Source organism: Dendrobium catenatum, unplaced genomic scaffold (assembly GCF_001605985.2).
Source record: "Dendrobium catenatum unplaced genomic scaffold, ASM160598v2 fragScaff_scaffold_716, whole genome shotgun sequence".
Lineage (NCBI taxonomy): Eukaryota > Viridiplantae > Streptophyta > Magnoliopsida > Asparagales > Orchidaceae > Dendrobium > Dendrobium catenatum.
Genome location: NW_021319178.1, coordinates 19,523,737 through 19,535,459, shown reverse-complemented (window position 1 = coordinate 19,535,459; position 11,723 = coordinate 19,523,737). Strand labels below are relative to the sequence as shown.

General features: G+C 33.5%; 1 protein-coding gene across 6 annotated transcripts; it reads right to left on the bottom strand.

The window, feature by feature from the left end:
• Nucleotides 1-1,149: 1,149 nt before the first annotated feature.
• On the bottom strand, nt 1,150-11,259 carry LOC110107005 (shaggy-related protein kinase epsilon). 6 transcript variants are annotated; one of them, XM_028696167.1, is made up of 14 exons: nt 10,867-11,259; nt 10,158-10,237; nt 9,829-10,065; nt 9,610-9,702; nt 7,816-7,875; nt 7,437-7,709; nt 7,247-7,321; nt 4,809-4,865; nt 4,597-4,737; nt 4,210-4,260; nt 4,024-4,119; nt 3,869-3,952; nt 1,578-1,680; nt 1,150-1,484 (listed from the first exon to the last, which is right to left on the bottom strand). In XM_028696167.1, exons 3-14 carry the CDS (start codon nt 9,985-9,987, stop codon nt 1,423-1,425), a joined length of 1,254 nt encoding a protein of 417 aa, XP_028552000.1. In that variant the 5' UTR covers nt 9,988-10,065; nt 10,158-10,237; nt 10,867-11,259; the 3' UTR covers nt 1,150-1,422. The 6 variants fall into 6 exon arrangements, 5 of the variants coding, with proteins under 5 accessions (XP_028552000.1, XP_020692790.1, XP_020692788.1 ...); XM_020837131.2 differs by having other exon boundaries at nt 11,116-11,259; XM_020837129.2 differs by lacking the exon at nt 10,158-10,237.
• Nucleotides 11,260-11,723: the final 464 nt, after the last annotated feature.

The window sequence follows — 11,723 nt, the reverse complement described above, 5'->3', positions numbered from 1 at the left end:
AGCATTCAATATAGGCTTCGTTAGGGACGGCTTTCTTACTGCTGCTTAAAGGAGTTTTTTAGTACAAAAATTTTAACTTTTATACTAAAAAATTGTTTTGAGAAACATTAAGAAAATAATCCCACACTAAGCCATAATGTTAACCAATATGTTTATAATTTAAGCTTTATTTGAGATGACTTTCTTATTGTTTTCTGAAACAATTTTTTAGTATAAAATTTTTTAATTTAAAAATTTTTTGTACTGATAAATTGTTTTAGAAAATATTTAAAAAATCATTCTAAACGAAGCCTTAATTCATTTGGATTAAAATATAAATTATGTTTTAATAATTGTTTATTGATAGCCAACAAAAGCATTCCAAACCCAAGAGACAATCCCTTAGAAATACCATCAGGTAATAGCTAATTATTACTACATCTCTCTTAATTATTCACCCAAAATTTCATTTCCAACCCCCAAAAAACCTAAAAATTATACTAAAATTTATTTCCAACCCCTCAAAAAACCTAAAAATTATATTAAATTTTCATTTCCAACCCCTTGATTTGACAACTAATATTCAAATACTAGATATTAAAATTACAGCACTAAACATACAAATATGACAGCAATACCACTAATCACATACTGAAATTACAATTATAACATCAGCAATAATTTATATAATACAATTTGCTCATTATATTTCATTATATAGAGGAAGTCATGCATCATAAATTTGTTTGGAAACTGACCCCTTTATTTACCATTATGATTCTCAACTCATTAAGGCTTCATTTGCGACAACTTTCTTAATACTTCATAAAGCTACTTTTTAGTTAAAAAAAATTACTAGAAAGCTACTTTAAAAAGCCATAAAAAAATCGTCCCAAACGAAGCCTAAGAGGTCTGTTTGGAATAATTTTTTCGTTACATTAATTTTCAGACAACGATTATAATTTTAATTTGGCTGCTACATTATTGTTGCTTTTTCATAACTTTTTAAAAATTTCTATGATGAAAAATCATTTTTCATAATCAAAATAATTAAATTATTTTCTCTATAACAATTTAACAACTAGCCAAATTAACAGAGAGAATTTTAACAAAGAACAATAGAAGATGCACTATTGTAATAGTACAACAAGAAGAGCAACAATTATATAATATACATAAAAGACATTCTTGGCCATTAATGAATTGGGAGCAAACTACTACAAATTTCTTAGCTTCTAAGGAAGAGTTTGGAGTAATCGTTACAGCTGATTTGAACTCTTTGTTAAGGAAAAAATGATCAAGAGAAACACACCATTCATACCAAATGAATATCAAAGAATTGGTTCTTAAATTGATCTGTAGATCTATTTGCAGTAAGATTAAGAGGAAAAGGTAGAGCTAATAGCAGCTGAAGCCAAGTCAAATGAATTCTACTCATATTTTCTACTTCTTTGTATCTGCTGGAATTAAGCGCTGAACCAGTTCTGGAGAAGCACCAGCAAGCTCTACAAGAGATTAGAGTTCTTTTGTAAGATTTTAAATCAATAAAAGAATAAATGAGAGTGTTAGTTCAGGAAAAATGGCTAGTAAATATTTACCTTGGTCGGTGAAATTGAACAAAGGCGGTAGCGGCCGGCCATCCGGTAGAGAAGTGTTTGGGTCTCTCAGTTCATCAAAAAAGGGCTGAGCACAGGCCTCTAACTGCAAGGTTTCAAAAAAGAAACTTAGAAATGGATTATGAAGCTGTATTTCTGTTCAAATATGAAAAATTTCATGATTCATATGTTCTTATTGATAAATTGCAACTTCCATTCTATGTAAGTTCAAGCATTATGAAAGGTAAAAACTACTTCAATGGGTGGAACTAGATATTTGTTCATCTATATTTCTTTTTAAGGCCTCGTTTGGTTCCTCGGCTCTTTTTTTTTTCGTTTTTAAACATAAGTATCGGAATGGAAAACGGAGAAATTTTTTTCTTCTCAGATCGACGAAAATACGGAGGTTCGGGAGAAAGTATTTTGAAAAAGCCATCTTAAGAAACAGCAAAATAATAATTTTTTTGCCTATTCAAACCAGAGACGAAGAAATTACGGCCAAACAAACGAGGCCTAAGTGTGTTGTTTTCTTTGTTAAAAAGAAGTCTTGCTACAATCCATCACCACTAATACTTTAATTAAAAAGTTTAATAACATAATGCGCTAATCATTACTATTTCGGGAACAAAAATCTTTATCATTCATATATTCCATTTGAAAACTGCACGGTGGATTTCCTCTCATTCGAAAACAGTAAGTTTCATGCTTCCTCTTAGATCACAATTACATTTGGGTAATATGATAGAAATGCTTTTTAGCAGAAGTCTATGAACTTAGAACATCAACTTTAAGGTATATCCATTTGTTGATGAATACACCATTGCTTTCCTGAAATCAATAGGTTGTAAAATTTGGATAAACATCTGAAATCCATGGAAGCATATTCCAATTGATCCTTCCTTGGGCTGGTTTAAGCAGGCTTTGGATGATGTTTTATATAGTTTGTGGAAGAGAATCATTAGAATCCAATAATAAAATAAACAAACCAAAGTTTATGGAAAATAATTTTCATTAGAAATTTAAGAATATTAAGTAAGAATATCAAGCAAAAATTAAGGCTTCATTTGGGACAGCTTTCTTACTGCTTCTGAAAGCTACTTTTTAGTACAAAAATTTAAATGTGTGTACTAAAAGACTGCTTTAATAAGCAATATGAAAGCCATCCAAACGAAGCCTAAATCCTTTGTGTCGTTTTGCTAAAAAGCAATTTTCAGAGCAACAAATACTGCAGGTGCCTTGACATTCAAAAACTCTTCTTATGGAAAACATGTTAGAACACAAATTATGCTAATGTTAGGATAAAAAGAGGCATGCCATATTTTCTATTAAAAGTCATGTACGGGTGTAATTAATTTAATGGCATAAGCTGTTCTTAATTTTGACTTTTAATAGGACACAATGGAGAAAAAGGATTCATGTAGCCAACCCCACGTAGTGGGATAAAGGCTTGATGTTGTTGTTTGTTGTTGTTGTTGTAAGCTGTTCTTAATTGGCTTCAGCTTGAAGGCAACTTTCTATTTGCCACGTTGATAAATATTTAAGGGAAAATTTGGTTTAGATTGCATGTTGCATGGCTCAAAGCAAGCTTAATAATCAACGACAGAATTTCTGGTAGAGATCTATATGATTTATGCAAACTAGACATACTAAGAAATATCAAGATATTTACAACCAACACTATCATCTTCAATAGCCTACCCCAACTATTTATGGTCTGCTTATTGAATCCCCAGTCTCACTTATATCGAGTGTTGTAGGTGTTAAATTTATTATGCACTAACGATCCACTTCTATTTATGTTATCTTTGATCTACCCTTGCCCACTAATTCATTTCAACATAGTTTTCTACCCATTTTATTAGTCTGTCTCCAATTATATATACTAAGACCACCTAAGTTTATTCTACATTAATTTATCTTCAATAAGACTCTCACTATCTCTTTAATATAATCATTTATCAGCTCATTCTTTTTAATTTTACCACGCATCCATCACAACATTCTATATTTAACGACTTCTTGATCACTCGGCGCTCGAATTCATATAGCATAACCTAATTCAGGCTTCGTTTGGGACAGCTTTCTTATTGCTTCTCAAAGTAACTTTTTAGTACATAAATTTTCTTTTTTGTACTAAAAAGCTGCTTTAAGAAGCAGCAAAAAAGCTGTCTCAAACGAAACCTCAATGACTATATTATGAAAGTTATCATTTTGTCTCTATGACATTACAAAATATCACACATTATAGAAATTTGTTGGAGATACCAAGTTAGAAAGAATGACATAGCACTTACAGCTGTTAATCTCAACTTTGGCGAGTATTGAAGCAGCTTTGATATAAAATCTACCGCATCAGGAGGCATCCTTTTATTGAAAACCTGCAAGCTGAAGTTTGCTTAGTAAACAACTGAGGCAAACTTATTATAGCAAGTGCATTGCCTTTGCTGACCTTGCTCCATGAGTGTCGTTTGATTTGAGGAAATCTGAACTCTGTGTAGTTTGGATTCATGCATTTAATTTCTTCCGTTGTTGGTGTTCCTAAAACCTTTTTGTTAGCAATAGAAATCAGTTCAGCATGATCAACAATAGGATAGGAAATGAAGGCAAACATAAACCAGATTTGCAGATAAAAGACCTTAACAATCTCCACCAGCTGATCAACAGCGCTGTCCCCGGGAAACAAAGGCTGCATAAGATATGCTTATCAAATAATTGAGATAAAGAAGAGAAATATTGTATAATTCTTGACTAAGGCTTCGTTAGACGGCTTTCTTTCTGCTTCTTAAAGCAGCTTTTTAGTATAAAATTAAGGTTTTGCTTGGGATGGCTTTCTTATTGCTTCATAAAGTAGTTTTCTAGCAAAATAAAATAAATTTTTTATACTAAAAAGCTGCTTTACAAAGCCGTAAGAAAGCCGTCCCAAACGAAACCTAAATATTTTTGTACTAGAAAGCTGCTTTAAGAAGCAAAAAGAAAGTGGTCCCAAACGAAGCGTAAGCTTCAGTACAACATCATTGCAAACCTGTCCTAAGAGAAGCTCGGCCAACACACAGCCAACGGACCACAGGTCAATTGCAGTGGTGTATTCTGTTGCTCCAAATATTAGTTCAGGAGCCCTATAGTACCGCGAGCAAATATAAGAAATATTAGGTTCACCTTGTACCTGAGGTTAAGTCAAGTTGTTAAATAAAGAACACCAAATTGTCAGCATAAACTATAGAGCAGATGACGTACCAATTTTTTGGCACTACCAAAATCACAGAGCTTTAGCTGATGAGTGTGGGGATTGACCTGCAAAGTCGAGCAAGTTGTAGTTTTTGCGAATTCTGTAAAAAAATTATATTTCCATCTAACAAAAGACTGAGTAAATGAACAACATAAACAAATAAGATAACACAGTGAAGAAGAACAAGGAACATGAAGTCAAGTAAAATGGTGAATGATGAAATCTATTACAAGTTGTAGTGATCATTGGCACATCAATTTTATCTATTTAAGGATTTACCCCTTCTACTTCGTAATATGAAGCCAAGTTAACTCGATCTACCCCTTCTACTTCATAATATTTTCACATCAATTTTATCTATTTTCTATATTTTATCATGTTCTACCCTTTGTTGTATATTTGCAAGGCACATAATGATGAGGACATCGTCAGCGATTTTGACACGTGTACCATCGGAGATGCCGGAGATCGACGGCCACAATCAGGAGTTTTATTTTAAGTCATTTTATGTAGTTGTTTATTTTATTTTTCAGTTTTTCCGGACCTCCAGCCGCCGGCCTCCAGCCGCCGACCTTCCCCTTTGCCACCACCCACCCGCCATAACCCCTCCTCCGTCCCCTCCATATTTCCCTCATTGCATTTGATTAGTTTCCTAATTTGGAGAGGTCACTTGGCAGAATTTCAAATCCAAAATTCAAATTTGCATTAGGAGTTAAATGCCCCCTCAATTTACTCCCTTTAATTAAGGAATTAATCGCAGCTTTAAATCTAAAATTTAATTCCAGATTTAAGGATTAATTCACTTAAGTAATTGGGGCTCACTTATAAATCAAACCCCTTTCCCTCCCTCTCTCCTAGGCCGGCCCCTCTTCCTCCTTCCTTTGCCTAATTAAGAGCCAATTAATGCTCCTAATTAACTCCCTCATTAACTCAAAAAATTCCCTCCACAAACCCTCATTTCAAATTCAATTTTTGGTTGGATTAGACCACAATTAAAAGCAAATAAATTCCGAAAATCTGAACCAATTTTAGATTTTCAAATTTTCTAGTCTATTTCTTCTCCTAACTGCCTCACCTCTCTTCTCCTCTTCCTACCCGAGGCTCCACATCCCTCATCCCTCTCTCCTCCAACCAACCTCAACTACCTCGCTTTCTACATTGATTTCATGGAGATGGATTCGGAATTAAGTTCCGTAATTATGCATGATTAAGAAGGTTCCACTGACGTACTCTTTCCTCGACCTTAATTCGGAGATCAAAGATTTCGTGGACGACTAGGACTACCAGAATCTCTGCATAATTCTTCCAGTCATTGAAGAACGATTACGACATATATATTGGCTACTCACGGGACGACCTCCTCATCCTCCACCACCGGCTACCTCTCCAACGGACTACACCTTGGGCGTCATTTGTCTCCTAGTGACATCGCTCGGTTTACTCTCAATCTTCACCGTCAAGAGCATGAGTGAGGGACCCAAGGTGAGGAGTTCTCTTTGTTAACTGTGGATTATTGTTTCTTACCATAACATTACTCTCTAATTATATGTTGTCAATTTGATATTATCCCGTTAATCTAGTTGTAACCGCATGCCTTACTTAATTTCGACTTGATAATTCTGAAAACCTAACTTGGGTAAGCATTAATTCTATAACTAGCAAAGCTTTAACAATCTTATATTAAAATCCTCAAGCAATTCTTGTTCCATGCATACGTATCACATCACATAATCTACTTTCTATTACTTTATCCTCTATGGGTACTAGTATAACCATTACTCATTCCATTCCTAGAATCCATCTTAGATTCTCACTCTCTCTCTCTCTCTTTTAAACTCAATTTAAATATTAGAAGATTCTTTGTTCTTCAACAATTGGATCCATGTAGTATTGTAGTTCCAACAACATATTTCTATAGTTCACTTTCAAGGCTACTTAATATTCTCATATCACACAATATTCCCAAGATATTTTTCTATTTTAACCATCCAAATATAGCTTTACAAGTTATGTCCATATCTATAACATGATTTCTATGCATAACAAATTGAAAATTCTTAGATCTACCGGATGTACATATCACTTATTCTTCCAATAATATTGAAAAATATTTATCAATTTCAAATTCTTTCAAATTACATATCATGCTTTAAGCTTTGAATTGATGGAATAAAATAAAGCAAAACAAGTTTAGGATAAAACAGTTACATAACAATGAAGAAAAGATAAATCATTTAATTAATTTAAGTGGTGTATGTTAAGCACTACCCAAGTGTTCATCACGTACCTAAAACAATTAAATTGGTCATATGTGCAAAGTGTCATAGTTAAGAAGAAAGAAAACATATTCAAATATTTCCCCGGAGCTTGTAGATTCAAAAATCCAAATAAAAGGTGAATGGTATCACGACTAAATTACAAAATAATAAAGAAGAGCATCTCTTACCAACAGATTTTGGGGCTTAATGTCGCGATGACATACTCCAACCACATCATGAACATAAGCAAGAGCACGACATATCTATCCTTAAACAAGATCAATAATATTAGAACGGACGAGAAGAAAGGCCAATAAATCATAAACAGCTTATTTTTTTAGGCATGTCATACACAAATAACCGTTACGGATTATATACCTGGTATGAATAAAGTCGAATGTAGATCAAAGGCATGTGTTGGTTAATCCGAAAATAATGCTTTGACAAGCGACAAATAGTCTCCGAGACGTATTCTAAAACAAGATTCAAGTATAGTTCATCCTTTTCAGTTGTTGAAAAGAAATGGTGATAAAGCTGAACAACATTTGGATGGGCAAGCAACTGCATTATCTGTAGCTCCCTATTCCTATATCTCTTATCTTGCAGCACCTTCTTAATGGCAACGGTTTTGGACGTTTCTAGACACTTGGCCTACACAGAGAGAACCACGTGATTATCCAAGCTCAAGAGCATATAGGATTGATCCAAATATATTAAAGTTAGTAATAATGACTCGGCATGATCCACAATAACATACTTTAAACACAACACCAAATGAACCAGTACCAACCACACGTTCAGCCATGTAAGAGATAGCCTGAAAACCAAAAGGAAAAAGTAACAATACTGAGAAAGTTGTTTTAGGAAATAAGTGAAAAGAAAGTTTGTTTTGTTCATCCCCTCAATGGATGTTTATACACTAAATTGTATAAAAAAATAATTGAAAACTAATAATTACAAAGAACTTAAAAATTAACATTCCTGTCCAAAGCTTCCTACCTTAGTGCTAAGCACAGAAATCTATGACACTTGTTTTCTTTTATCCAGCACTTAAATCCGTGGCTTTTTTTATTTCTTATTTGTCAGGCCTTAGACACCATCAACATTTCCCCTCAAATTAGATGGTAGAGATCTACTATTCCAAATTTGTTTAAAATATTTTTAAATATAGCGTTGCAAAGTCCTTTGAATGTTGATGACTTGACTTCTCGTTGAAATATATGAAATGCAAATTAATCCAAATCCCAGTTTCTCTTTCCTAAAATATTTATTCACCTCTAAATGTGTAATTCTATCATATAGTACAGGATTGTTGGCAATGTTGATGGCAAAATTATAATCATAGTATATTCTCATATGTCATTTCCATTAAATTTTTAAAAATTTTAATATAACTTTTTATATATCTTCAAAAATTTATCTTAATCAGGCACGAATCTCAAAGCAAAATCAAGTTGAAAATTTTCAAAATTAAATTTGGGATCATCCAAACTCCAATTTTAGCAAACTTATAGTCGAATTGAACGTCTCGAAAATACAAACTCAACAACACCAAATTCAACTCAATCCAAACCCAAATTGGTCTAAATCGAAGACCTGAAGCGCCTTTGGAAGGTTCAAACTATAAATTAGATGACCAAACGACTTCCAAACGTGATATGCTTATAGTCGAATTGAGCGGCTCGACGAGACAAGTCCAACAAGCCTAAGATACTCAAATTTTGATATCATTAAGGCATTTAAATGTCCAATAAATAGTCCACGAACAAGGAGATCAATATCAGTCGTCCATTCAAAGTTTCAAACCACTCCAACGTACCTTTTATCTCCCTCTTATTTACTGATCACGTCACTCTTAGAAAACTATAAATAGACCACTCATTCCTCATGAAAGGGGAAGGGAAGCAAGGAAGAGAAGGAAGGGATAGATACTAGAGTTCTGTTGCCACAAGACTACTCCTTGACCACCGTCAGGGCATTAATTGAATGACCAAAATTCTTTACCGTATATCAATGCCTTCCCCAGAGGAAGGGCTTCACTTACAATCAAATATAAATATTAATAGAATCATTTTAATGAGGTCGGGCCTCATGATTTTTTCCTTTATGGGATTTTTCAGGTCAAAAACTCTGATTTCTCTTATGGTTATTGTACTCTTCTCTTATTTATGTGCGTCCTAAATCTTTGTGCAAGATTAAGCTTCTACTGCCCCGAATGTTTAGGCATGCAACAATTATTTATTTTCAAATAAAGCAAGAAAGGTTATGCATTTAGGTTAATGCAAAACTAAAGGTACGACCAACTACCATGTCGAGATAAAAAGGTCCAGTTCTTAAAAATTGAAGCATAAGCATTCTACTTACGTCATTATGCAAAAATGTGTAAAAGAGTTCAGGCCTATGAGTTTGTGAAATTAAGCCGGAAACATATAAAATCCAACGAAGATGTAGTTCTCAATAGTACAGCAGAAACTGTATAAACTTAAAGTTTGAGTCCTTAAAAACTAGTCTGGAATAAGGATCAATTTCCAATTGCTATGTGCAAAATCACCTGTTTTGGCTGACCATCCTGATCATCAATTGTTGTTGTAATTATCTGACCAGCCTCAATTCCATTCCCTTTTAAGGTTCTACATTCCACTTCCTACATGCACATATAATGTAAGCAAATGTTAACAAGACAAATATGGTGATGGTAACTGCTAAGGATAACAATTCAATACCAAAAAAGGAAGAAATAATCTTATAGTCTTAGAAAAGGACAGCTGACCTTATCATCACCTAGTTCATCATCTCTAATTTTCATGCCCTGCAATTTCTTTGGAAGCAGATTGGCATCCTCCTTTGCATTTCCATTCATGGCACTAGAATTGGAGGAGCTTGTATTAGCCTTCAAATGTTTTGAACTTGCATTTCCATTCATAGCCATTGCTTTCTCTTTAACTTCAGAACACTTATTTGTCACTTTCTTGTTGCTCTTCACTTTCTTGGTGCTAGAATCACCACCCTATTACATGTTTGAATTAAACAGCGATGTCGCACATTTTTATTTAAAACATTTAGAAGCCATATCAAATCATATCATTTACTGAAACATACTTAAAATAAGAGCGAAAAGTCGAACAACTATAAAGCTCATTCATTTCATATTGCACCTCGCCAAAGTTGCCTTCAATATCCTATTCTTGCAATCACAAGAAATTAAAACGAACCATCAAAATTAGATCAGCACATATATTCCATGGCCTTTACAAATATAGGGTGTACTTAAAAGTAGTTTGGGTTGTATTATTGGTAAATAGGCAGCTAAGTGCGTACTTATAAGTTTTTAAATACTCCCAATTAAAGAGGAAGAGGGGATCAATCAATGGAAAAATGAATAAGTTCCCTTTTTCTTATGACTTCCTCTCCATCTTCTCAATCTCTCAAGTTATGGAGTTTCCTGCACCTTGACTTACCATTTATCTTCCCGGGTTTGTATCAACTTACCAATCAGTCAGCTTCTTCAAACCAATAACGATAAAGTATTTTTAAAAGAAAATTTAGCATTTTTAACAATTAAATACATTTTAAATGAGAGAAATATTGTTAAAATTTCCATTTCCATCAGGCATGGTATTTCATAAAGAAAAGTTGATCTACTTCACATGAGAAATCCATGAAATGTATGTCAGTTCATCAAATATAAATGATTCAGGCAAACAATTCCATCAACGTTCCCACCCATCAAACACGAGAAAGAAAACAAAAATCATAAATAAAAAAAAGCTTGATTTGTTAAAGAAAGGACTGGGGATTAGATACAAACTGTATTGCTGCGACCGAATGTGAAGCTTTTAAGCCTCCGCATCACATTCATCTTCCTATTTTTCCAAACTCCGACCTTTTTCCACCAAATCCCAAGGCAAAGCAACTAACTTTCTGTTTCTTTCCCAAATCCTGAAGAAGAACAACCAATCTCCCCCTTCTCCTCTCAACCTCCCAACGCAGATAGAGAGAAAGGAGGAAAGGAAAAAAAGTGGGTTCCGAATAGAAATGCAAACAAAAACGAAAAAACCTCTATTCTTGTCTGACTTCCTCGAATGCTTCTCTTTGTTTCCCTTCGCCTTTCTTGTTTTCAATTTCCTTTCTCGTAAACAGGTCAAAATGCGGCAGTTTTCAGCTTGACCGAAGTCCGCATGGCGAGGAGAGGGCGGCGACAACAACAACAAAAAGTTTTTTATCCCACTAAATTAATAGAAGTCAAATTTTAAAAAAAATTGTTTGGATTGATCAAATTATTATTTCGGTCAAATTTTGAATTTTTGATTACTCTGATTAATTCAAATAAAAAAATTTTAATTCAAAATTGATGTTGAGCTAAGCAGGTCATATTTAAGTTAATTAGATGATGTTGATCCAAAAATTATATAATCCATGTAATAAACGTTTAGATTATATTACTTATAATAAGTAGTAGTATTTAGTTCAAATGTGATAATTTTATTAACAAACAAAGATTTGGGTCAAACATATCCAGATTATTTCGACTATTTCAACATCATTTCATATATGAATCAAACTTGATATATCATCAAAAATTATCTTGATCGGGCACGAATCTCGAGGCAAAATCAACCCGAAAATTTCAAAAATTAAATCCAGGAGCATCTGAACATCTCGGAA

Excerpts from the sequence above, each read along its gene's own strand:
- LOC110107005 (XM_020837129.2), bottom strand. The coding sequence starts at position 10,917 with ATGAATGTGATGCGGAGGCTTAAAAGCTTCACATTCGGTCGCAGCAAT. Across the intron at positions 7,710-7,815 it reads CATTTGGTGTTGTGTTTAAA|GCCAAGTGTCTAGAAACGTC; the intron begins GTATGTTATTGT and ends CTCTCTGTGTAG. Across the intron at positions 4,738-4,808 it reads TTGGTAGTGCCAAAAAATTG|GTACAAGGTGAACCTAATAT; the intron begins GTACGTCATCTG and ends ACTTAACCTCAG.